Below are 26,314 nucleotides of genomic sequence, written 5' to 3' on the forward strand. Positions count from 1 at the left end.
CAACCTCATTTAATACGTGGCAATGCCACGTCCCCTCAGGTGATGGTATTTGGCAAGGACTGGCGGAGTTAAGGGTAGTTTGTTACGGAAAGTGTAATCGGAGGGATGGTTACTTTACTTTGAAAAAATTAGGGGCCAAACTCAAACTGTCCTCAATACACAGGGACCATAAACATATTTAACCCAAAATAATATAATATTTAGAATAAAATTGTCATTTTATGTAAAAGTCACATTCTCTCTTCTCATTTTCTATTCAACCAAACTAGAGAAATGAGTTTCCATGTCATTCCTCTTCTTCTCTCTTTTCATTTTCTATTCAACCAAACTAGAGAAAGAAGTTTCCACATCACTCTTCTTCTTCTCTCTTCTCTTTCCATCATAACAAACAACCTTCAAAACTTACTATATTTCTCATCGATTTATCTCTACTCATCTTCTCTCTTTCTCTTCACTCCCTTTTTCTCATCAACCAAACAAAAACATACAAATTGGACCGTTTATTGTCTGCATTACACGTAGAACAACCTAGTGCCACGTTGGTAGTCGTTGTAGGTTACATTCCTTTCCTTCCCCTCTTTTCTTTTCTCTTGTTGCTTCACATATCACACTGCGAGTTCCATCCAGCCATGGATGATCCATCTCAGCTACTCCAAGCAGCTACTGATTTCGCCAATTACCCTGGTCACTTCCCTATTCTTCACTTCCACTCTCACTCTGTAGTTACCACTCTTCTCTCTCTCTAACTAACATTGCTTCGATTTTCAGGTGTTCAAAGTGATGATTCTGCTAGGGACTTTCTCAATCGCTTTCCCCTCCCACTTATAATCAAGTTAGCATCTTTTTCTCATTTTGTGCTTACCCTTTTCCTCGTTTTGTCTATTGTCGGTTATTGAAGTGGTTCCTTTGTTTTGTTACAGTGACTAGGTTGTTGTTCTCATTGTTGAGCTTTAATTTTGTGTATTTGATTGCATTTTTCATCTAGGGTTTCTTAAAAAAACTTGTTTTTGTTTCAGAAATTTGTGATGATGTGTGAGGAATTTTGAACAAAATAATCTCTTGGCTACATTGTACTTTAATCTACCCTATCCTTGTCACCTAATTTGAAAACTATGATTGTCTTAGAACTTCCATATACATGCTTTCCTGTCTTTTATCAGTGGAAGATTATTTTTCTTGCCTAATGAGTAATGATATCTTTGCTGTAGAATTTGGTGTTGTCGATTATTATTATTTTTTTAAATTCTTCTGTTCTTTGTTGTGAAATAAAACTTGGGTTTTGTTGAATAAAATTGGGGTTTGTTCAATGTCAATTTAAAATTTATAGTCCATCCTTCTAGATAAATTTGTTCCTGATTTTCTCCATTAATTTTGCAGTGCATTACAGACTCAAGTTGATGTGCCTGGCCTAGAAAATACTCTAGTTGCGTGTCTTGAAAGCATATTCAAAACAAAGTTGGGTGCTTCTTTGATCCCTCAGTACATGGTTCGTGATTCACACCCATAGCTGATCCATTGTATTGTTGTTGTTTAAATTTGTTATTTGAACATGGTTTGCCCACTTCTCTGAATATGGTTTGTGATATACTATTACTTTGCTATTATGTTTCTGCTGCAGCCTTTTGTTCAAGTCGGTCTGCAGGCAGATTCTCAAGCAGTCAGATCCTTAGCTTGCAAAACAGTATGTGGTTATACTTTACAATACCAAAATGATTTAAATCCTTCTGTTGTCTGTACAATGAAGATCCATTTCCTCCACCCCACCAATAAAGAAACACATTTTTTGTTTGATAATGGAACCTAATTTGCTTTGTTGCTACTTAGATCTTTGCAAATTCCATTGATACAACCCAAACATAGGTTTTATGTGGTTTGACTCCTCTACCAATATGCTATTTTGATTTGCTCTGCATGTGTCCATGTACATGTGTATGGGATATATGTGTAATAAATTAACATTTAAGAACCTAGCATCAAGAAGAACATGCTCTTTATGGGATTATTCGTCCCAAAGCCAAGCCGAGAAAGTTAAAATGACAGCCTGTTAATCTATTATCGTGAAGTTTGATTCCATAGAACTTCTTTTTTCTTTTGCTTCTGTCACCGTACAGCTTATAAACTTATCATCTATGTTCTCAAATAAAAGTGATAAGGTCATGGCCTTCATTAGGCAAGTTGTTGTCATAATGATTTTTCCTCCTTTCATAATTTTTCTACCCTGCTTCAAGACCCTGACTTTTTTCATCTTTAGTACATCTCTTAAAGTTTCTGCCGTTTCTGTTAAAAATGTAAATGGTCTGTTTGTTTAGACTCTTCCTCAACACTGCCACATTCCAAGTAGAAAAAGCATGAAGACTATGTTTAGTTGAAGGGGAATGGAGGGGGGGGGGGGGAGTGATTTTTTAAACTGCTGAGAAGTCCCACATTGACTAGAGAGTAGAGATATGGCCAAATAAGTTTTTATAAAGGGTAGAGCAGCCCTCACCCCTAAACTAGATTTTGGGTAGAGTTAGGCCTAGCCCGTAGATGTTCATTCATGCGAGTTCCACGCTCTAGATGTCTAGCCCTGGGCGTGAGGGGGGGGGGGGTGTTGAAATGGGTTGATAATTGTATTCTTATATGAAAGTATACATCTGGGAAAAAATTGACTTGGTTTTAATATATGCAAATTACTAATGCAACTGGACAAACTTTTTGCTTTATTATTATTATTTTTTTTTTCTGTGACATAGTGACACCCTGCAGGTCACTTGCCTTCTGGATAATCTTGATAATGATCACAAAGTTGCTGCTCATCTAATAGCGGAATTCAACATATATCCTCTTTTGCTTGATTGCCTTATCAAGGGGTAAGTAGAGAAATTATCATGGGACTCGTCATTCTTGTTTTCCTTGTATTTTATTTTTATTTCAGTAACACACGATCCTTTGTGTGTACCAGTTATTGTATCCCCCACAAGGGATTTAGTTACTGTCTTGGTGTGCGTGATTCAGTGTCAAATAGGGCAAGCTGAATTAGTTAGTAACTCACAGGAGGTGCTTGATTGATAGGGCACTGTGTGAACAGTGCGCGTGAACAGTGCCTGCAGTAGCAGTTAGAGGTTGTTTTTATTTAAATTGGGTCAGTTATTATTTGCTAGTTGTGTCTGGTTGTAACTGTCTAGGGGTGGTTATTAATAAGGGGTTGTGTTTGTTTATTTGTTTCATTCAGAAGTTGTGTTATGGTGGGAGAGGTCTGGACTCTCAAATTCCAGAACTAGGAGAGGCTGGCTCTCGAAAACCAGCGCTTGTATAATTATTCTATAATATAATTCTCTGTTCCTGTCAATTTGGTATCAGAGCACCATCCAGGTGCTGTGGTGCAATTGTATTGAGCAGAAATGGAGAAGGAGACAACAAGATACAAGTGGGGAAGCAAGGCTGGAAGGAAAAGAGAAGATTCCATGAGACATTCACTGTCACTGGAATCAAATGGCCTTCTTAGACAAATGAAAAAGGAGATCGCAGATTGGAGAGAGGAAATTGCACGTCAGATAAAGGAAGATGAGAGAAGACACAAGGAATATCAAGAATGGAGGCGAAACAATTTCATACCTGTGATTTCAAGAATGAGTGCTAGGCTGAGTCTCGGAATCCGGCGAACGCAGCCGATGAAGGTGCTGGCTAAAGTAAGGAAGTGGAAGATCAGGAGCGGCATGGAGATCAAGAGAGATCCGAGGAAAAAGCCACTTCCGCCGGAGAAGTCTGAGACAGAAGAGACGTGGAAAGACATGTTCGCAGCGGCAACGGAACATGCCGCAGCAGAAGCGTCACAAAGTGAAGAGGAGGCCGCAACGGCGGAGAAAGCAGTGTCAGTGGAAACCCAGAAACAATCAGAGGTCACAATTCTTGTTAGCGGTTGCACATTGACGGCGAGACGTGAGAAGGTTATCACCGTAGAGGCCATCTTCCTCAAGCCGCTGCTGGAGGGTTCGTCTATGGCAGAATTGCAGAACGGCAGCCTTCAAAGGAGGAAGAAGGTTGAATCCATCATTTTGCCCCAATTCGTCAATTTAGGATTCGATGGGGAGAGAAGGCTGCCTCAAAAACCACTGTATTCATGTTTTTGCACGGCGGTAACTGCCAAACGCCCGCCAGCTAAGCCACCAGACGTCTTTGTCAGAGGTCACAACACATTGGGCTGTATTCCATGCCATTTGGTAACCGCCAAACGACCTCCGGCAAAGCCACCAGATTCAGGCTTCCTTCGTGTGATAACAGTTCAGAATCTGTGGGCAGAGTGCAAGAAACTTTCCAGATTATCACCTTGGGGACAAGGTGGGTGTTTTAGGGCGGGGTATTGATAGGGCACTGTGTGAACAGTGCGCGTGAACAGTGCCTGCAGTAGCAGTTAGAGGTTGTTTTTATTTAAATTGGGTCAGTTATTATTTGCTAGTTGTGTCTGGTTGTAACTGTCTAGGGGTGGTTATTAATAAGGGGTTGTGTTTGTTTATTTGTTTCATTCAGAAGTTGTGTTATGGTGGGAGAGGTCTGGACTCTCAAATTCCAGAACTAGGAGAGGCTGACTCTCGAAAACCAGCGCTTGTATAATTATTCTATAATATAATTCTCTGTTCCTGTCACCTCTCCTAATTCTGGAATTTGAGAGTCCAGACCTCTCCCACCATAACACTACTTCTGAATTTCTGAATGTCTAAACTAACAGCCACAACTCCTATTTATAACCAGAAATTTAATAACCACCCCTAGGCAGTTTTGATAGAACATAACTAACATAAACTGATGTAAATAACTAATAATAACTAACCCAATAACTACCCCAACATATAATTAAATAATAACTTTCTAACTGCAATCTAACTGCTACTGCTGTTACTGTTCACGAGCACTGTTCATCCTATCAATACCCCGCCCTAAAAGATCCACCTTGTCCTCAAGGTGGGAAGTAGGCAATGCTCCTTGAATGTAGGTTGGCTCCCCTCACTTTCTAAGTTAAAAGTGGAATTTAATTAAGCACATGGTAGGTGGGCCTGTGCACTTATCCACGCTTCAAGCCCAAAGGGCTCTTGCGTGAGGGGACATGTTAAAGTATAATATAAAACCATTAAAGTAGCCCTTACCCAACAGCTTAAGCTTTTGGGATAAAGTGGTTATTTGACATGGTATCAGAGCCTCTATGGCTAAGACAACTTGAAAGTAGGAGAAATTGTATTATTACTTCTTAATCAGAATACAAAGGATAATTACATTATATAGAAGAAGACTAATCCTAAATAAGGAAATAACTAATTATGTACACAATCTCCTAATAAGAGAATAAATCTCCTAATACTGAATATAATCTTCTAATAATAATTCTTATATTAATTCCTTATTTACAACACCCCCCCTCAAGCTGGTGAATGAATATCTATCATTCCCAGCTTGCAAGTAAGCTCTCGAAACCGCTCCAAGGGAAGTCCTTTGGTGAGCACATCAGCCAACTGAAGTCCTGAGGGGACATACTGTGTAGATATTAGACCACTATCCAATTTCTCTTTGATGAAGTGCCGGTCTATCTCTATGTGCTTTGTTCTGTCGTGTTGGACTGGATTATGAGCAATACTAATGGCAGATTTATTATCACAGAAGAGTCTCATGGGAGCTTCATACTTTATTTTCAAATCATCCAGTATGATCTTCATCCACAACAGTTCACAAACTCCTTGAGCCATGGCTCTAAACTCTGCCTCTGCGCTTGATCTAGCAACTACATTCTGCTTCTTGCTCTTCCATGTAACTAAATTTCCACCCAAGAACATACAATATCCTGTAGTGGATCTCCTGTCAACAATTGACCCTGCATAATCTGCATCAGTATAAACCTCCATAGACAACTGCTCACTCTTCTTGAACAGCAGACCTCTCCCTGGACTTGCCTTCAGATACTGCAAGATTCTATCCACAGCCTGTAAGTGTCTCTCCTGTGGGTCATGCATGAATTGACTGACAACACTAACAGGATAAGCTATGTCAGGCCTAGTGTGAGATAGATAAATGAGCTTCCCCACAAGTCTCTGATATTGAGCCTTATCAACCCTAAGGTCCTCCTCACTACTTCCAATCTTGTGGTTTTGCTCTATAGGCACTCAAATGGGCTTACAACCCAATTTACCAGTCTCTTTGAGAAGATCAAGGACATACTTTCTTTGAGATATGAAAATCCCTTGCTTTGAGTATGCCACCTCCATACCTAGGAAATATTTCAGTTTTCCAAGATCCTTCATTTCAAATTGGGCTGCCAACTGTTTCCTCAGATTCTGCTTCTCAAGTTCATCATTACCTGCAATGATCATATCGTCTACATAGACTAACAGAAGAGTGAGTTTACCATTTTGAGTATGTTTGATAAAGAGGGTATGATCACCTTGGCTTTGTTTATAACCCAGAGACACCATAGCATTAGTGAATCTCCCAAACCAAGCTCGGGGTGACTGTTTGAGCCCATATAGGGCCTTCTTCAGTTTGCACACCTTATTTCTTCCTGAAGTAGGGTCATACCCCGGTGGAATCTCCATATACACCTCTTCCTCCAAATCGCCATGCAAGAAAGCATTTTTAACATCAAACTGTTGCAACTCCCAATCAAAATGAGCTGCTAAGGAAAGAATGATCCTTACAGTGTTCATTTTTGCTACCGGAGCAAATGTCTCTTCATAATCAATTCCATAGGTCTGGGTGTATCCCTTTGCAACTAGCCTCGCCTTATACCTGTCAAGTGTGCCATCAGATCGGTACTTCACGGTATAAATCCACCTGCAACCTACTGTCCTCTTGTCATTTGGCTTCTCAACAATCTCCCAAGTTCCATTTTTGTCCAGTGCATGCATCTCTTCATTCATGGCTTGAATCCAGTTCTTATCTTTTAATGCTTCTTGTACTGATGTAGGGACTCTAATAGAGTCAATAGCTGAAATAAAACTCTGATGCTGCACAGAAAGATTTTGAGTAGACACAAACTGGGATATAGGGTACTTGGCACAAGAACGTTTTCCTTTTCGTAAGGCAATAGGTAAGTCATCAAGGTTATGCTCATAGGAATTACTAGGCTCAGGGTTCGCAACACTTACCTCAGGATCAGACGATTGGACTTGTTGTTGGATCAGGACGGGTTTTACTTTCCGCTGGTACTTTATCCTGAACCTGTCAACATTATTCTGATCTGGTACTACTTCAGAACCATTGTCATCATTCTCATCTGGTACTAGTTCAGGACCATTGTCATCATTCTGATTTGGTACTAGTTCAGGACCATTGTCATCATCATCACTGTCCTCAGTGATAGGAATAGAGGAAGGCATCAAGGGATCCTGTAGAAGAGGAATAACAGACAATTCTGGAGACTCAACTTCCTGAGTATTCCCCCCCTGAAGCTGAGGATTGGGATAAAAAGACTCTGATTCTTGAAAAGTAACATCCATGGATATATAGACACGACGACTAGGAGGATGATAACACTTGTAGCCCTTTTTATCTGAGGCATATCCTATAAAGATGCACTTAATAGCCCGAGGATCTAACTTACCCCGATGATGACCGTGAACATGGACAAAGGCGGAACAACCAAATACACGACTTTGAAGACCTGACTTAATGGGCACAGACGGAAAGAAGCTAGTCATAACCTGCACAGGACTAACACTAGATAAAACCCTAGAAGGTAACCTATTAATTAAATAAGCAGCAGTCAAGACAGCTTCCCCCCAATAAAACTTAGGAACATTCATTTGAAAGAGTAAAGCTCGAGTGATTTCAAGAAGATGACGATTTTTCCTTTCAGCAACCCCATTTTGTTGTGGGGTGTCAACACAAGTCAACTCATGAACCACACCATTTTTTGTAAGAAATTCAGAAAAATTCTTGTTAACATACTCTTTCCCATTGTCTGACCTTAACCTCTTAATAGGTTTCCCAAACTGTGTTCTAATCATGTGGAAAAAGTTAACAAATAATTGAAACACCTCAGACTTATCTTTCATAAGAAAAACCCATGTAATCCGAGTACAATCATCAATAAAAGTAACAAACCATTTTGCACCAAAAACATTAGAAATGGACGAAGGTCCCCACACATCAGAGTGAACAAGATCAAAAGGTTGAGCACATTTATTATTACTAGGAAGAAAAGTTGAACGATGATGCTTAGAAAACTGACAAACATCACAATGAAAAGATTCGACTGACACTTTTGAAAATAAATGGGGAAACATGGTCCTAAGAATACTAAAAGGAGGATGCCCAAGACGCTTGTGCCGCAACCATATTTGAGAAGTATTCCAGGACTCTGAACTCGTCTGATGACACTTGCTTTCCTCGTGCCGCAGACAGTATAACCCGTCCTGTTCCTTAGCAATCCCAATTATCTGTCCCGTGGCAAGATCCTGAAAAACACCATGTGAGTGGAAAAAGGTTACAGCACAGTTCAAGTCTCGAGTGAGTTTATGGATGGACAAAAGATTGTTAGAAAGCTTTGGGACATGAAGCACATGCTTTAAGGGAAGAGATGGACTAAGGTGAATATTACCACATCCCGTAATCTGGTTTTGGGATCCATTAGCAACAGTGATATAGTGTTTTTCAGGGTAAGTGGAATAAGAAGATAAATGTGAGGGGTGAGGTGTCATATGATCTGTAGCACCAGAGTCAATAATCCAGTCATTTTCAGTACTCAAAGCATTAAGAGATAAGAAGGTAGAACTCTTACCAGTCATTGTGAGAGAACAAGAACCAGAGGGCTTACTCAATGAGTCCATAAAAGCTCTCAGACGCTCCAATTCTGCTTTGCTAAGGCTAGGGACATCTTCTGCTGGTGGTACAGGTGGGACTTCACCATCATTTTCCATGTCAGAAGTTGTGTGATTTGCGCGCCTCTGCGGAGCACCTTTGGACCCCCTCATACGTCTAAGGACGTTTTCCCTTCCATAAAGTTTGAAACAGTACTCTTTGGTGTGACCAGACCTCTTACAGTAAGTGCAACGATCATCACGGTTGAAGAGATCATCACGGTTGAAGCGATCATCACGGTTGGGGCGATCATCACGGTTAGGGTGTCCGGAAGAGGTGAATCCTTTTATGGGACCCTTTCCAGAGGCTAAGGCTGAACCATCAACTGATTTGTCTTCCACCATCACTGTCCTCCTAGTTTCTTCACCACGAACTATAAAGAACACCTCTGAGAGAGAAGGGAGTTGCTCTTTACCCAAAACTTGGACCCGAATCGGATCAAATTCAGAGTTAAGCCCAGAGAGAAACTTAAAGATTCGCGCTTTTTCAATAAATTTATTCAATGTTGTGGAGTCAGCATCACACTTCATCTTCAGATTTTGATACTGATCTAATTCAATCCATAGACCATTCAAGGTCCCATAGTAATCTGTCACGGAGAGAGTTCCTTGCTTAGAATTGAAAACTTTATTTTCCAATTCATAACAAGCTGAGAGATCTTGTTTCTTAGAATATGCCTGTGCCAGATTATTCCAAATCTCCTTAGCAGTAGGGAAAAACATATAATTCCGGCTAATTTCCGGAATCATGGAGTACCAAAACCAGGTCATAATAAGAGAATTCTCTTCACGCCATGTGTCATATTGTGGATCAGTTTCAGCAGGGGCTTTTTCTTCAATATAACTGATTTTCTTGCGACTTATGAGAGTGTGACGGATGAGCTCAGACCATTGGAGGTAGTTGCGCCCATCCAAGCGAAAGGAACCTTGTAATACCGGGAGATCTTTGTGGGTCAAAGGTGGAAGAGAGACTTTCACTCCAGAAGTGAGTTTCTCCTTAGGTATGGGAATCTCGTCTCCAGACATACTGAGAGATGTTACTGTAGAAGGAAAACAAGAGGAAAAATAACAGAAACAGAGAAGATTGCACTCTCCTTGAATGGAAGAACCAAAGGCTTCTCAAGAAAAAACACCAACAAAGTGAGGAAACGACCCTCAGAACAAGACCAAAAGGCACGGGGAACCCTCTCTGTGCAATCGGAGTAACGAACAGAGGATGGCAGGCCGGTGATGAAGAGCACAGGCCTCCAAACGGTATAAGCCAACAGTGGCAAAACAGGAAACGTTACCAGATAAAAGGGCCGTAATAAGACGGCTAGGGTTTTTTTCGCAGAAGCAGAACTCCCAAGATCGGGAGCTCTGATACCAACTTGAAAGTAGGAGAAATTGTATTATTACTTCTTAATCAGAATACAAAGGATAATTACATTATATAGAAGAAGACTAATCCTAAATAAGGAAATAACTAATTATGTACACAATCTCCTAATAAGAGAATAAATCTCCTAATACTGAATATAATCTTCTAATAATAATTCTTATATTAATTCCTTATTTACAACAGCTCCAAATGTTCTGCAGTTTTAATCAACACTTCTGGAGTTTAACTCTGAAAAATACCTCCTGGATCCCACTGTTTGAAGTTGGTCAAACCACTTAACGCGGCCCGTTTCGTTCCCGTCTTCCCCTTTTTCATCAAGGTCATCCCTGCAGATGCAAAGTGTTGCAGTCTGTTCAGCGCCTGTGGTGGAAGATGCTTGATCCCTGAAAGACATTTAACCCACATTCCATTCCTTTGTCTTGGCTCCCCTTCCTTATTTAGAGACTTGCGTCTCTTCATCGTCTTCGGTTGTTGATGGATCTTCCGATGCTTTCTCCACCGGGGTCCAAGACTCACCCCATCCCCTCTTCTTACAACCTCTGCTTCAAGATTGGGTCTTTGCATCTCAAAGGTTAAGGATTTCTCCGCCTCTACTGTGGTCTCTATCATCTCTGATTTTGATTCTACTAAATGGCCTTCTCTTGCATTCTCCAAGACTTCATTTATCCTTGGGCTTTCTTCCTCTCTAGAATCTTTAACATATACTGGTATGTCAGGATCCATTTCTGGTTGGAATTTCTTCAGTAAAGCCTTCACAAAATCCCACCATTTTGCATTCTGGTTTCTTCTTTTCCAGAAATACCACCAGAAGAAAGCATCTCCCGTCAAAGCCATCTCAGCCTCCGAGAACTTCTTCTCTTCAGCCATTTCCATGGCCTCACAGTGCTGCTCCACTTTGATCAACCACCAGTAAGCCTCTTTACCATCAAAGGTTGGAAACGCCTTACCTTCCCTCTTCTTAATTGCTGTCTTCTTCTCCATTTCTTCACGATTCAATTGCACCACAGCACCTGGATGGTGCTCTGATACCAAATTGATAGGAACCGAATTATATTATTTGAATAATTATACAAGCACTGGTTTTCGAGAGCCAGCCTCTCCTAATTCTGGAATTTGAGAGTCCAGACCTCTCCCACCATAACACTACTTCTGAATTTCTGAATGTCTAAACTAACAGCCACAACTCCTATTTATAACCAGAAATTTAATAACCACCCCTAGGCAGTTTTGATAGAACATAACTAACATAAACTGATGTAAATAACTAATAATAACTAACCCAATAACTACCCCAACATATAATTAAATAATAACTTTCTAACTGCAATCTAACTGCTACTGCTGCTACTGTTCACGAGCACTGTTCATCCTATCATTGATATACATGCATCTGTCATTTCCAATTGCATGGACACACTAGTATAAGATGACACAGCATAAGATTCATGTGTCTAAGATGACACATCATAAGCTTCATGTGTCTAAGATCTCGTTGTTCCTTACAAATATGAAAGTGATCGAAGAAAGAACACCAATGATAATTTATAGAAGTAGTTACTGGTTAAAAACATTTACAGAGGGAATAATGGTTGCCCTACACATTTAAGGATGTATTAGATCCTGTAGAATTGGTTGCAATTCTTGTTGGGTATCAATTGATAGGAAGTGAACCAGAAATGGATAAACCTATGAATGAGAAATCTCTAATGCAATAATCTTTGATCTGTATGAATGAGATATAAGAAAGAGATCAATAATGATACGAAACTAAAACTTCCCTCAATCTCTGTCTACAATAGTGCCCCTTACTCCTTTCCTAGCTGCCTCATCAATGAACAGTTGCTACAGTTATGCAACTTAAGGCTCTGATTCTCTACATTCCTTCCTATTCTTCCTAATATAGACTCTCTATTTGGATATCTGCTAAGTGCTAACACAATACCAGGAGATAAAGATGTCCGGATGAGAATGGTGGTGTCACAAACACCTCCATAGTTTCATATTGATTTCAACTGTATCCAGCACTTGTATTTATTGTTGGTAATTTGTGGAACTAATCATGCATGGGTTCCTCTATAATGATATATGTTTAAGTAAACCCAACAAATTTTGTACCAGTTGCTATTTTGTTATTATGCCAGGGTCTGTCGGTGTAAACCTAAATATTTTCCAATACAGGGTTGGGACTTGTTTAACATTAAGCAGTTAATCATAATTCCAGAAGACAATCCTTTTTTATGCAGTTGTCAAGGAATGCTTTTCTCAGAGGGTTCCATAATTATTTGTCCTTTTTTTATATATTCTGTAATTTGGTTTGTCTGGTTTCCAGCTAATTTATAAGGTTTTCAATATCTCAATCTTGATTTATTTCATGTCTTCTCAAATATGTAGCGATGAACAAGTGGCAGCTGTGGCAATGGATGCAATAATAAAATTAGCTGCTTTTCCTGAAGGCATGGTAAGAAAATTCTGTTGTTAAATTGCATAATGTACATAATTTTACTTGTATGAAAGGTTTGATATCAAGAAAAACAATAGTCTTTAATATTGATGTTTGACATGCCATCCTATTGCAGGGAATTATCTTTCCATCTGTCAAAGGAGGCCATACAGACCTTGGAATTATCGCATCACAATGTTCATCACTGGTATGGTAACTAATCTGTTAAAGTATGCATTTGTATATGTCAACGAATGCTTTAGCATATAGATTAATTTAATTTCGTTATGTCATCCTTTTTGTATTTCCCGCCTTGTTTGAAATTGACTAATTTTATGTTTAACCTTTTACCGATCTGATTTAGGGTCGAGTTCGCGTATTGGCTTTAGTGGTGAAGCTTTTTTCTGTATCTAGGTCAGCAGCATCTACCATTTACAGTTTAAATCTACTTAAGTTGGTGGAAGCTGAAATCAGAAATGCTGATGATACCCTTGTAACTTTAAGTGTTTTGGAGCTTCTATATGAGGTCATTATTCTATCTCATTTTTATTCTTTATTTCATAGGTGCATAAAAATACTTCTACTTGTACATATTAACTATATTGACTTTGTAATATGAACTCAACATCCACTTAACAAACACTCTGCTTTGTTTTATCTATTTCGATAATATTAGCCCTCAGGGATGACTTTAAGACTAACAAATGAAGGTTTTATTGGGAAGGAAAGCATTTATTCCACTTTTGAAACTTTTCATTTTTCGTATTCTTAAAAACAGCTTTTAGGGCTGATGTTAACAAAACCATTACTAGTTTAGTAGCAGTAGCAGAAAAAACTGTTGTACGTGGAACTAAGGGAAATAAACATAGTATTCATGTTACTAGACATCACACTAGTGATGATTAACACTGGTTTTCGGGACAAGCATGTCTTAAGGTCTCAATTGGTGGAATCCTTTTTTATTTGTCTGTCATCAACTTTTAAGTGTGTGTTTGAGTATTCATTTTAGTTGAAAAATGAACGTGTTTTGTTAATTTTTAGAAATCAGGGAAAAATATAAAGCCCCCCTAAAATGCTTTTCCCCTATACCCTTTAGTAATTGGATAGTGTTTGTTCCAAAACATTTTCACTAACAAACAACTTTCGCACACAAAATGATTTTTTCAATTATTCTTTGCACAAATATAATCCCGACACACATATAACAGAGACCATATCCGGGAACTCTACATTTCCGGCCTATTTATGATGTCCTTTTAACTGAATCACACAAATTAAGGAAAGATGTTCAAATTAGTTAATGTATTAGTGTTTGAAAAAATTGTGACATTCCAGATTAACCCCTATTTAAAGTCAAACTCCACATTAAACAAAACCTGGGAATTAGAAAGGTATAATAATCATAAATGCTTCTAAAACTTTGTAATGGTTCTTGTACTAAGGACCATCAAAAGTTTTTTATAGGGGTCTCATAAAAAAGACTGGAGGGAGTATCAGTTATTACTTATTATACACTTCCCTAGTTCACATTGCATGCAATTCAGTTTATTCTAACTACTAGTGTAACGAATGCAGTTAGCGGAGGTTGAGCATAGTACAGAATTTTTGTCAAAGACTAGCATCCTTCAGATTCTTTCATCTATAATTAGGTAGGTACCCATTGTCCCCTAAGATTTTTGTTGTCATTCTTCTAATGGATGACGTAAGAATGTCTTTCTGATATGATGACCTTTGCATGAGGTTAGCAACAATTCTGTGGAATCAATTTTAAGATCAAGAGCGATGATGATAACAGGAAGGCTACTGTCCAAGGAAATTGTATACTCCTTCATAGATGAAGCTTGTAAGTCTTGTATTTATCTCTGGAGTTATTTTTTCCACCAATATTTGTTGGAAGATGTTGAAATTTGATTTCATCATCTCAAACTAACAATCCAAGGATGCTATCATCTTTTTGGTTTCTGATAGAAAACAGGGATTGCACAATATGAAAGAGCTAGAAACTGTTCACTAATATATATTTGTTTGTTGTATTATTCAATTCAGGTGTTAAAATTGTCATTTCATCTATTGATGGTAGACTTCAGTCCATGGAACCTTCAGATAGAGATGAATGTGAAACTGCATTAGAATCATTGGGTCACATAGGATCATGTAAGTATGTCATACTATTACTGACTGCTGTTTAACACAGATATTTTATACTCTGCCCATTCCTATATAACTATCCACTTTGAGGAAAAAAAATCGTTCTTATATATCTTTCCACTTACAATTTCAAGATAACATTAAATATTTTTTTCCAATAATATCCTCATGTTAATGTATGTTAATGTTGTTATTATCAATTGCAATAAATTCTGATATTACCACTATCTATGGTTCCCATAAAAATTAAAAGCCGAATACCAAATGGTTAAAGAGAGAGAATGCATATAACTCTTCTTATACTAGTGGAAGAATAACAGAATAGGAAAATAGATAAATGATGAGAGAATGTGGGAGAATAAATGATGAGGGATAATGAATAAAGTTCAAAGGGTAAAATAGGAAAATAGTTTTTTTTTCTTCTGAAAATCCAAAAAATTAATTACATTCCTTAATATGTGTGTCTCTTCTCCTCCTGGACAGTTATAGGAACGGAGAGGGTATCTCTTCACTGGGAAACAAATGTGGTTGGTTAATCCTTGGCCCTGTGGTCTATGTTAGAAGTCGATTACCTCCCATCTTTTCTAGATTTGATTTAATACAATACGTTACAAAAATCTCTCATTGGATTTGGCAAATTTGTTCAGGTTTTCTTGTTTTGAATTTGAAAATAAGACTTTCTTTTTTAAAATTACAGACTCCTTATAATATAACACGACATGCCCCTCTGGTTTATATTATTTCCAGCACAAATCAGTACTTACAGTTCAGCCTTACATGACCAATGTGGGACCTCACAACAACTTCCATTTTTTAGCTTATGTTAACAACTTAACCGTCAGTTTAAAGTTTATACTCCATTCTTGATTGCCTCTTGTTTTTAAAATACTTCAAATTTGTATCTATGTTTTTTGTGATCCTAGCTATCCAAGGAGCTACATTACTACTCTTGGGTTCATCACCTGCCGCTAGACATGTTATTAATGCAGCTTTTGATCGACAAGGACCACAAGGGCATGGTAAACAGCTGGTTAGTGTACTCTTCTTCCAGTTTTCTTGAAGACTTAAGTTTGCCTAAACTAGTGTAATTTGATGCTTTCATAGCTCCATTGTATACCAAGGTTCACGGTTCACTCGTTAGTTTAAGTGACCTGAAGGAGCATATTGCCCTTACGGTTGAAACTTGAAACTACATTTATGGTGCATTACGACAATTTTCTGCAAGCAGTTTTTTTGGCAATAATGTTCTGGTAATCTGTTAAGGGTTGTTCTCTAGGTTTGTAGCATCTATTTTAGAAGGACGCATGGTATTTTCCACTGAGTGGAATGTATCATGCCTTTCAGACATGAATCTGATTTAGCCATCAGTATCATTTGGTATGTTGATAGAATGAAATGGAACATGTATGTTATGTTCCCCTTGGTTCGACTCTTTTAGTGGAACTAAAATTATCATATTTTTAGCTTTATGTCTTATTTTATTCTGTTTTTAAATGCATCAAATATAAAGTAAAACCTATAGGTAATGTTTCACAGTCCTAATATCAACCCATATTCACAGGCTGCATTGCATGCTCTTGGAAACATCTCAGGAGAACCCAGAACTGAGAATAACATCATACTCAATGCTGAGGCAGAAGAAAATCTGCGACGCTTGGTCTATGAAACTGCATCCAGGAGCTCAAAGCTGACACCATCGGTCATCCCCTTTCATCCTTTTTAATTTCAAGTGCTTTTCTGTTGGCTATTTTATTTTTTATTTTTTTAGTTCAATAAATTATGGTTTAGTTTCTTGTTAATCTAAAGTGGTTGTGCAAACTCTATCTAGTTGTAGCTTTGTCTCAACTGAATCTTTACTGCTTGTGATTTGATATTAACAAATAAAGGACCATGTTGATCTTTACTGTATACTGTATTCTATGTGAGTTCTACCTTCATATTTTCACTGAGCGAGGCCTACTTCATTTCTTCCTTTCCTTTGTTAACCAAAACTTACCTAAGAGATGACTGATGAATTCATAGATCTGCCCCTCTCCATTACAGGGCACATCTATGCTTTCATGACTTCTAGAAAGATTTTATTGATCGGTCTTTTGTACTTCTGGCTATCGTTGCATTTTACCATACATTTTCATTTTCAAAATTTGATACAACTCCCCCTTGGACCCTGCAATTGCACTGGGATGCCCTTTTTAAAAAACATAGTCAGTGGGCACAATGTTCGTTCCATTGTCTTGCTTGACATCTTTTTGCCCAAATATTAAAACACTGCAACCTCACCAAGTTCATTCAATTTTGCAGGGTCTTTTTCTGTCAGTTTTGCAGCAGGATTCAGAAATCCGTTTAGCGGTAAGGCACTATTATGGAAAATTTTATATTACAAGTTCTTAATAAACAAGTTCTGAATAAAATTGCTTGAATTTTGTAATTCCTTCTGCGGCTTTAGAAATCAATCATTTTAGGTGATTTTGTAGGATGAAAAAATTGACAAAATATCTGTTTGCAAGAATTTAAATAATAGGGCAATTATAGCCGTACAGTATTATACTATTATGTACTTATAGTAATTCTAGTAATGGTAATCTTTATATGTAACATAACTGTGTATCATGGATTCCGTCACATATATCTCAGTTTCTTAACATGTTGTCTAGAGCCTAACAACTGTCAACCCTATTATGTGAATATCCAATGGGCCCAACCTTTTTTTCCCTTTCAAAATGCATATTTCATTTTCGATTACGGATATCTACAGCTGTGGCATCCTTTCAGGTAAATCAATCACTTCCTCCAGTCATTATTGCTGACATCTGCCAACACCACGTTTTTTGTTTTTGGGGAGACCCCCATGATCTAAAATGCTGTTTGCCACTCTACAAGCTACCAAGTCTTAACCCCATCATTTAGAAGATGAACTGTTTATGTCTTTATTCTAGCTTTTCTTACAGTGAAATGCAAGGCAACGGTCAGTGTTTGAAGCACTTAGGTTTACTTCCTTATGATACGGATAATTCCTAGTCAAACGTGTTTTTAAGCACTAATGTATTGTGTAATATATATATGATTCAATGATTGTCCTAAAAAATTTACGAAAAGAAGGATGAAGTGGCATTCTTTGTAACATATTTTCAGGGCTATAGAATGATAAGTGGATTGGTTGCTCGACCATGGTGCTTGTTGGAGATATGCTCAAGACAAGAGATTATAAATATAGTGACCAACCCAAGTACTGAGACCACAAAAATAGGTCTGCATTACCATTTGGATTACTCTATACATGCCTGTAATATAGTAATAGTCAATACTAAATGTTTTGGTTGGTCTTTGCTCCCACTTTATGTTCTTGGCATGCATTATTTTGAAATTAATTGGAGCATTCCAGGTATGGAAGCTAGATATAACTGCTGCAAGGCGATAAGCAAATCATTGACGCTGTCTGGTAGGATTTCTGCTGATCCTGCTATTGCGGGAATAGCTACAAAGGTAAGATACCAAACTTTCCACTGCGTGGTGCATGTGTGTATCCTTTTCGGATTAGGATCCTCTTGTTCTGTGAAAATGTCAAGTAAAATATTATGTCTATCTCTCTTTTCATAAATATTTAGAGGGTTTCACGTATTTAATACTTATGAAGATAATACTTATGAAGAGAGAGATAGGAATGCCGGGTGAAGTTTACACATTAGAGAATTGTGATTCATCTTTTCATGCTTTTGTATGCTAAAAAGAAGCAAAGAAAACATCATCATGTTTGTCTGCCAATATATATTTATCAGTGATATTCTTGCTTGCAGCTGCAGGAAGCTGTTGGAATGGGTCCATATCTTGTTAGAAAGCATGTTGAAGCCCAACCTATTGTGAAGACAGCTGAGAGATTTTAGTTTCCGCAAGCTGAGTGATCAAGCAATAACTGAAGTTTTTTTGTTTGTTTCAAATACAATGTGCAGTGGTATGGAACAAAAACCTTTTTCCTTAAAATTTAGTCTAGTGTTGACACTTCACGGAATGAGCATGTAGCAAAATATGCGGAGTGGACTGTATTAAGGGAAAAAGAAACGAGATATTTGATCAGTTTCGTGTTAAGTGAGTCTCTCAAAAGAGCTGAATGAAAACAAAATAAATAAATACTAAAGGATCACAGTCACAGAAATCTTTAATTAAGCAAGTATTACTTACGTTTAGTTTCAACACCTTGTGTTGGAACTTACGGGCTTGTTTGGTAGTCATGACTGGATAGGATAAGATAGGAAAATTGGATAGTAATAGGATAGGATAGGATAAGAGCATGATAAACTTTTATCCTGTCTAGCGATTGGTGCGCACCAGTCTCGTTTGTGACAAAAGATTATATGAGCCAAATAAAGATTATCAAAACAAGGGAAAATGACTGAAAAGCAACAAGTCTCGGTTTCAAAATTCTATCTTCCTGTCGTTTTCTATTCCAAGTCTCTCCTAGGATAATTTTTTTTTACTAAACGGCTAAGATAGGATAAGACAAAAGGATAAACTATTAAGTTCTATAACGCAAACAAACACCGGACTAAAATAGGATAATGTGTCAAACACGCTTCAAACCTTCAAATCTTCAAATTCCCTTTGAACCAAAAAGTCCTTACATATAAGCTCCATTAGTATTGCGAATGCAATCCCCAAACCCCACACAATGGAGGATGAAACTCCCGTCCACATTTAAAGCAGCAGACAGAGCCGCTGAGGTTAGTTGCCCAACTAAACGCACTACGAGAGCAAGTTGCCACCTCAAACCCATTCGTGATATAAGTCATCTATGCAACAATTTTAGCCACCAAAAACATTGTGTAATAGTGACATTTTCCATACAAAAAATATTTCTCACTCTCCAAATCCACCCGCGAGTGCAAGGGGGTTAGACCCCTTCGAGAGAAGCTGCAACACCCCATTACATCAACATCCATGAAAGGATGAGACCCAAGACCAAAACTCATATAGCTCTCCACACTTGGCTTGCATAAACGCAAATGTAATCCATTAATATTGACACATTTTTAAAATTTGATTAGTTAAGGGTGTAAAAAAAGTTATCAAACTTATAAACATCTCATTTTACGCTTTAACCTCTGCATTGTTTAACTGAAGATTTTATTGTACATGAGGGTATAATTAAACAAATATTAGTTAAATATTGTCTTGAAATACTACATTCACATATAATTTTTTTAAAACTCTGACAAATAAACAGGAATGAAAAAATACTATATACTAAACAATTTCATCAAAATAAAAAATATTACTATCCTATTTTTTAATCATAATGTAAAAGCTTTGTTTTTTTTTTCTTGTTGCAGCTTAAAGTTACTTATAAAAAGTAATGGATGAATTGTATTTCACTATTTCAGAAAAGAAAAAGAAAATGCAACAAGGGTAGAATAGGAAATATGCTAATCAAAATTCATTCAATAAATAATATATATTTAACATTTATCTTCTATCATCTCCTTACCCCAACGGATAGACCCATCAATCTGAAGAGGCTAAGCCCTCACAGAGAGACATGGCAGCAGTTTCGTGCTCATGGCTCACCCTTCCCTCCAAATTCAGAGACCTTTCCCCCGCTTCCTCTTCTTCCTCCTCCATCTCCAATTCCGCTTCTCTGAGTTTCTGCAGAAACATCTCTCACACTGTCTTCTCACAAGGTACAATTTCTCTTTCTCTCTTTCACCATGCCCATTTGATGGGGTTTATCTTTTCTTCCATATTTTTAGCTCAGGATGTGAAAAAACACTAAAAGATTTGATTTTGTTGTTGTTTTCAATTGTGGGTATGTCTGTGTTGAGTTTTGTTTCAGGTAGCTTGTCGTTGAGTCCAGTGCAGAGGCGTACCCTGGTGGTATGCGAGGTAGTGACGAAGAAGAAGGTGGATTCTGCTATTAAGAGAGCTCGCCAGGCCGAGAAACGCCGCATTTACAACAAAGCCCGCAAATCGGAGATAAAAACCCGGATGAAGAAGGTACCTTTTTTTCAACTACCATTTTGTTTTAGGCTATGTTTGGATATGTAGTTGGAAGTGGAATGAAATAGAATGGGGGTGGAAATAAGTGGAGTGAAACTGAATGCAATTAAATAATGTTACATTTTGTCTAAATTTTGAGGGAAAGAAAAGGTGTTATAGAATGCATTCCTTATTTTAAACAATCTAGACAATAGAGCTTATTTTATTTTCATTTTATTCCACTTCATTTTATGCCTTTCCCTCAAACCAAACAAGGCTTTAGAGATTTTTTCCATTGTGATATGGAGCAGGATTGAGATGATATTACTTTGTGAGTTGTGCTATAGAGAAAATGGGAATGTTATGTCAAAGTAACATTCTCTCTTTGCTGTAAATTACTGGATCTGCTGGTTTGGTTAAATAGACTGGTGTCTATTTTTACTTATGTGGTGACAGATATTTTGTTTTGAACCATATTTTTGTTTTGGCAGGCTAATAAGTGTGCTTTTTTCTTCTTTTTCTCCTATAAGTTTGATAGGTACTTGGAGTTAGTTGGTTAGTAGAGGGGTTAGGTAGTTAGTTAGTTGGGGGGTTAGTGTGGCAAGTGCCTATAAATAAGAATGGTCTAGAGAGGGATTGGCTATCCTTGGTATTGTTTGTGTAATTGGGAATTAGGGAGAGTGGCTGAGACTCTTGAATATCTCAACAAGCTTGTACATTTCTCTACTCGATAATATCAGGGTTCTATCTAAGTTTTGTAAAAATTCTAAATTAATTCACTGAAAATATTGTGATAGGTACTTGGAGTTAGTTGGTTAGTAGAGGGGTTAGGTAGTTAGTTAGTTGGGGGGTTAGTGTGGCAAGTGCCTATAAATAAGAATGGTCTAGAGAGGGATTGGCTATCCTTGGTATTGTTTGTGTAATTGGGAATTAGGGAGAGTGGCTGAGACTCTTGAATATCTCAACAAGCTTGTACATTTCTCTACTCGATAATATCAGGGTTCTATCAAAGTTTTGTAAAAATTCTAAATTAATTAGATGTTTTGTTTCACTGAAAATATTGTGATCTCTTATTTTCTAGCGTCCAAAATTAAGTGGCTACAGGTGGCAGCTACATATAGTATTCTATGTCCCTCTCATCCCTATATGTTAATTATCCTAACACTAAAATACATTTTAGGTTCACAATTCTCTTCCATGACTTTAGAATGGAAGACATGATTATTGCCTTTTGTTCCTTATTTAAGGAAAAGTGCAGATCTGTCGTTCGACATTTCCCATGACTCCACATCTTCTAGCTTGAAATTGAAGATTTTCCTTATGAAAGATGTTATGATTATTGGGGAAAGATAGAAAAGAGAGGAGAGAAATAAGACGCTAAAGTGATATAATATGATGGTATGACATGTTTGATGTAAACAGTACAATGATGCTCCGGGTTTATGCTGGTATTCTAGGTGAAGTACTAGCGTAATACAACTAATGCAAGCTTCATCCACTTACAGTAAGACTCCAAAAACAATCCTGACACTGATGGGAACCAATGCAACAGAGAAAGGAAAAGGGAATAATGGGAGAAAATTGCTTAATGGAATTATGTGAAAGGAAGATGATTACAGTAGTATCACTACTACTCCAGAGCTAGGCTCCTATAGAGAAAGCATAACTTCTCTATTCTCTCTAACAAAAGCAATACTCACAGATGTCTCCCTCATGCTAACAGAATTCCCTTTATACACATACCCCCCCTGATTCCCGTAACTAACTCATCCTAGCACTCCTTTCTCACACTGCCAGCTCACTCTTCTTCTGGATTCTTCCTATTCTTTCCTCTCCTCACATACACACACCATACCTTGGGCCTTGGGTTAGTTGTTTCAGCCCATTCTCTATTTGGGGATCTATCAATTCCACCGCCTTGAGATACAACCTTGTCCTCAAGGTTGAACGCGGGAAACTGGTTCAAAATGGTCTGTTCTTCCTCCCAAGTAGCCTTTCCTGCAGACTTTCCGCGCCACTGAATAAGGTACTGGTTCACAGTGTCGCCCTGCTGCAGTACTGCACGGGTGGAAAAAACTCCCTCAGGCTCTATGGCATCCATGAATTCTCCATCCATCCCACTTGGTGCTTCTTTCTCAACATGATGATCACCTACTGGAACATCTTCTTCCTTCACAAAGACTTGGTGATACCCTGACTTCAAATCAAGTTTGGGGAAGTAGCGCGTTCCGTGCAGCTCGTCCAACAACTCTTCAATTACTGGAATCGGAAATTTATCGGGTCCTTGGCCAACCAATAAGGTAATTTGATGGTCTTTTTGTCTTTGGGGTGGCAGGCCTGTTGGTGCAGCCAAGACATCACTGTAAGCAGCCAACAATGTAGCCAATTGTTGTTCCTGTGCTTCAGTCAAATGGTTCTCAGTTCTGGGAATTACTGCTGTAATTGCAGTTCTTAGTGTTGTAGCTTGATAATACTCACCCGCCTCACGATGTACTTGGCCAAAAAAACTCTCTAACGCCAATTCCCCTTTCTGTGAGAAGTCCTGAGCCTGCAGACAAACCCATTTCCCCTCTTGCTGGAACTTCATGGTTTGTTTGCCCCAATGCACAATCATCTCCCCCAAAGTGACAAGCCAAGCTACTCTCAACACCAGATCAATTCCTTCCAAATCAAAAGGTAACACATCCACTGTGGTCTTGTACCCATTTATTCCCACCTCCACTTGCTTGCATTTTCCTCTGGCAATTGCTTTATGGCCATCACCCAAACGGATGCGCAACGCTGGAGTCGACTGAACAAACCACCCCATAACCTCCACCACACGTTTGGATATGAAATTGGGGGTTGCTCCACTGTCAATCAAAATCATGATGGGAACGCCATGGATGGAACCTTGTAGTTCCATAGTCTGGGCTTGTACGGGCTCTTCTTCCATCTTCATAACGCTGAATTCTCCGTCTGCTTCCGTCTCCTCTGCTCCCATCTCAACGTTCCAAGACTCTGGTGCTTCACCACTATCCTCCAGCGCATCGACTAGCATGATTCGGAGTTGCTTTTCAGGACACTGATGCAGTGGGTGATACTTCCTGCCGCACTTGAAGCATAAACCCCTCTGGCGCCGATCAAGAAGCTCCTGGTAAGGAAGGTGCCTTATCCCTTTGTCGCGTGGTGTTGTGGGAGATTTCCCTTCGTCTTCTCGCCGTTCCAATCTGTCTTCGCGATTCTTAACTATTACCCATCCTTGGTTTGAGTTCTGACCTGTTGGGCCCGATCCAGGAGAAATTTGATGGGCTGCTCGGGTGAACGAACCCGACCCGAAACCCATACTGGAGCTTCCTCCCTTTGACCCGGAAAGAGATTGTCCTGGTCCATGGAGCTCCGTTTCCACCGCTCTTGCCAAGGGTATGAGACGAGGACGAGGAAGAGAAATCAGAGTTCGCATACTCCGAACTCGAGCACGGATATCTTCACGGAGGCCATGAATGAAATTCCCAAAGTATTGCTTGTCGGGTAGATCTGAGAGCTGCTCGAAGACATCTCCCTTGCTTGCAGACCCATATCGTTCCAGTAACTCGTTGATTAACTTCTCCCATGTCAATCCGGGATCCAGATACAACAGGGAGTTGAAGTAGTGAATGGTAGCTCCCTCCATGCATAGGTGAGCTAAGTTCACCTTAACCTCAGGGCTTGTTCCCATTACATGGAAATAGACTTCAGCACGAGCTATCCACCCCGCTGGATCTTCTCCATTGAACAGTGGGAGTTCCACCTTCTTAGCGGATTTGCGGAATTCATCCAACAATCCCCCATCCAAGCGTGTCCATCCCGAAACGTTGGAAGATCCTCCTTGCTCTGTTCCCGATCTGGTAGCAGAGTTGTTGATCGTACTTCCGGATTCATCGCGTTCAACCGATTGCTTCGACAATCGCTGAGTTAGCAGGTCTAGCAAGCGAGCTTGATTTCTCTCTGCTTGTTCCTGCATGGTGATCAAGGTGGTACGCAGGTTGACGACTTCAGTTTCGAGAGCTGCAACCTTAGCCTCCATCTTCTTCGCCGGTGGCATCTGTTGTCAAAACACCGACGATGAACACTGGTATCCGTCTCGGAAGATCCGGTAGGTCGGACCAATTTGATGGGAACCAATGCAACAGAGAAAGGAAAAGGGAATAATGGGAGAAAATTGCTTAATGGAATTATGTGAAAGGAAGATGATTACAGTAGTATCACTACTACTCCAGAGCTAGGCTCCTATAGAGAAAGCATAACTTCTCTATTCTCTCTAACAAAAGCAATACTCACAGATGTCTCCCTCATGCTAACAGAATTCCCTTTATACACATACCCCCCCTGATTCCCGTAACTAACTCATCCTAGCACTCCTTTCTCACACTGCCAGCTCACTCTTCTTCTGGATTCTTCCTATTCTTTCCTCTCCTCACATACACACACCATACCTTGGGCCTTGGGTTAGTTGTTTCAGCCCATTCTCTATTTGGGGATCTATCAGACACTGTAACTGATGTTATAACTACAAGTGCTTTTGTTGAGTGCTTTCATACACTAACATTTAGGTTTACTTAACATTGTGAATGGTGTGTTAAACTGCAGCCGATGCTACTGATCTTGCTCACAACATAAAATACACTTCCATGACCAACTCAACTTCTAATTTGGTATGGTATTTGTTTTTGGAGAGAATTTCATAACAATCATCTAATCAATGGTCTGCAGGTTTTGGAAGCATTGGAATCGCTTAAGAAGAAAAGCGATGCACAACCAGAAGAAATACTTCCAATTGAGAAACTGATTGGAGAGGCATACTCGGTAATTGACAAGGCAATAAGAGTAGGCACGCTGCACAGGAACACGGGAGGACATCGAAAGTCTAGGCTTGCCAGAAGAAAGAAGGTCGTGGAGATCCACCATGGCTGGTATACCCCAGTTTCTGATGGCAGTGTCTGAAACAATCCCCTCACTAGTTCACATGGATTCAAATGAGGTGCTAGTGAAGACTTATGCAGATTATTTTCACTCTGTTCAAACATTGTATTTGGTCTTTTTTGGTGTTGGTTCAAATTAGTGTACTGTTCAATGTATACTATCATCATGTAGAGTGTTTGATTTAAACTGCGTCTTCGCAATTAGTCTTCACTGTACTTTTTCCTCATTGTGGTATATTGTGATGCCTCCATAAGTCACTAGCAGCTGTCTGTACCCGTTTAATATTTGCAACAGTTTCTTGAGCTTGAGAATTTGCTGTTTAAGATTTCTCATTTCTTTACCTATAGCACCATAGCGAATAAGACAAGTTTTTTAGCAGAGTAAAGATAATCAACAAAGGAAATTTACATACTCTTACAAATATTGGCATATAAGACATAATATAAGATTTCTCATAAAAAGACCTACTCTCTAAAAGTAGTTACACCATGATAATCCTTACAAAGTACATAGGAGTGATTTCATGAACAACAAAATCAACATAGTTTTTTTTGTTTTTGATTATATTCGAGGCCCAAGCCCAAAGTCCAGGGGCTAACCCCACATAAACAATAT

General features: G+C 38.7%; 2 protein-coding genes across 2 annotated transcripts; both read left to right on the forward strand.

Moving 5' to 3' along the window:
- Positions 1-526: 526 nt before the first annotated feature.
- LOC130749748 (uncharacterized) lies at positions 527-18,862 on the forward strand. The gene is made up of 17 exons (XM_057603122.1): positions 527-684; positions 769-832; positions 1,378-1,486; positions 1,619-1,681; positions 2,746-2,849; positions 12,595-12,661; positions 12,780-12,851; positions 13,008-13,169; positions 14,219-14,292; positions 14,389-14,486; positions 14,690-14,797; positions 15,715-15,821; positions 16,353-16,490; positions 17,093-17,140; positions 17,924-18,038; positions 18,174-18,274; positions 18,586-18,862. Exons 1-17 carry the CDS (start codon positions 630-632, stop codon positions 18,670-18,672), a joined length of 1,572 nt encoding a protein of 523 aa, XP_057459105.1. The 5' UTR covers positions 527-629; the 3' UTR covers positions 18,673-18,862.
- A 1,400-nt stretch (positions 18,863-20,262) lies between these two features.
- Positions 20,263-26,039, forward strand: LOC130742858 (30S ribosomal protein S20, chloroplastic). Its single transcript, XM_057594951.1, has 3 exons — positions 20,263-20,463; positions 20,616-20,776; positions 25,490-26,039. The coding sequence occupies exons 1-3, from the start codon at positions 20,322-20,324 to the stop codon at positions 25,718-25,720; spliced, it is 534 nt and encodes a 177-aa protein (XP_057450934.1). The 5' UTR covers positions 20,263-20,321; the 3' UTR covers positions 25,721-26,039.
- The last annotated feature ends 275 nt before the right edge of the window (positions 26,040-26,314 follow it).

Source organism: Lotus japonicus, chromosome 3 (genome assembly GCF_012489685.1).
Source record: "Lotus japonicus ecotype B-129 chromosome 3, LjGifu_v1.2".
NCBI classification, from domain to species: domain Eukaryota; kingdom Viridiplantae; phylum Streptophyta; class Magnoliopsida; order Fabales; family Fabaceae; genus Lotus; species Lotus japonicus.

Excerpts from the sequence above, each read along its gene's own strand:
- LOC130749748 (XM_057603122.1), top strand. The coding sequence starts at position 630 with ATGGATGATCCATCTCAGCTACTCCAAGCAGCTACTGATTTCGCCAAT. Across the intron at positions 1,487-1,618 it reads CTTTGATCCCTCAGTACATG|CCTTTTGTTCAAGTCGGTCT; the intron begins GTTCGTGATTCA and ends TTTCTGCTGCAG. Across the intron at positions 18,039-18,173 it reads TACTGAGACCACAAAAATAG|GTATGGAAGCTAGATATAAC; the intron begins GTCTGCATTACC and ends GGAGCATTCCAG.
- LOC130742858 (XM_057594951.1), top strand. The coding sequence starts at position 20,322 with ATGGCAGCAGTTTCGTGCTCATGGCTCACCCTTCCCTCCAAATTCAGA. Across the intron at positions 20,464-20,615 it reads TCACACTGTCTTCTCACAAG|GTAGCTTGTCGTTGAGTCCA; the intron begins GTACAATTTCTC and ends GTTTTGTTTCAG. Across the intron at positions 20,777-25,489 it reads TAAAAACCCGGATGAAGAAG|GTTTTGGAAGCATTGGAATC; the intron begins GTACCTTTTTTT and ends AATGGTCTGCAG.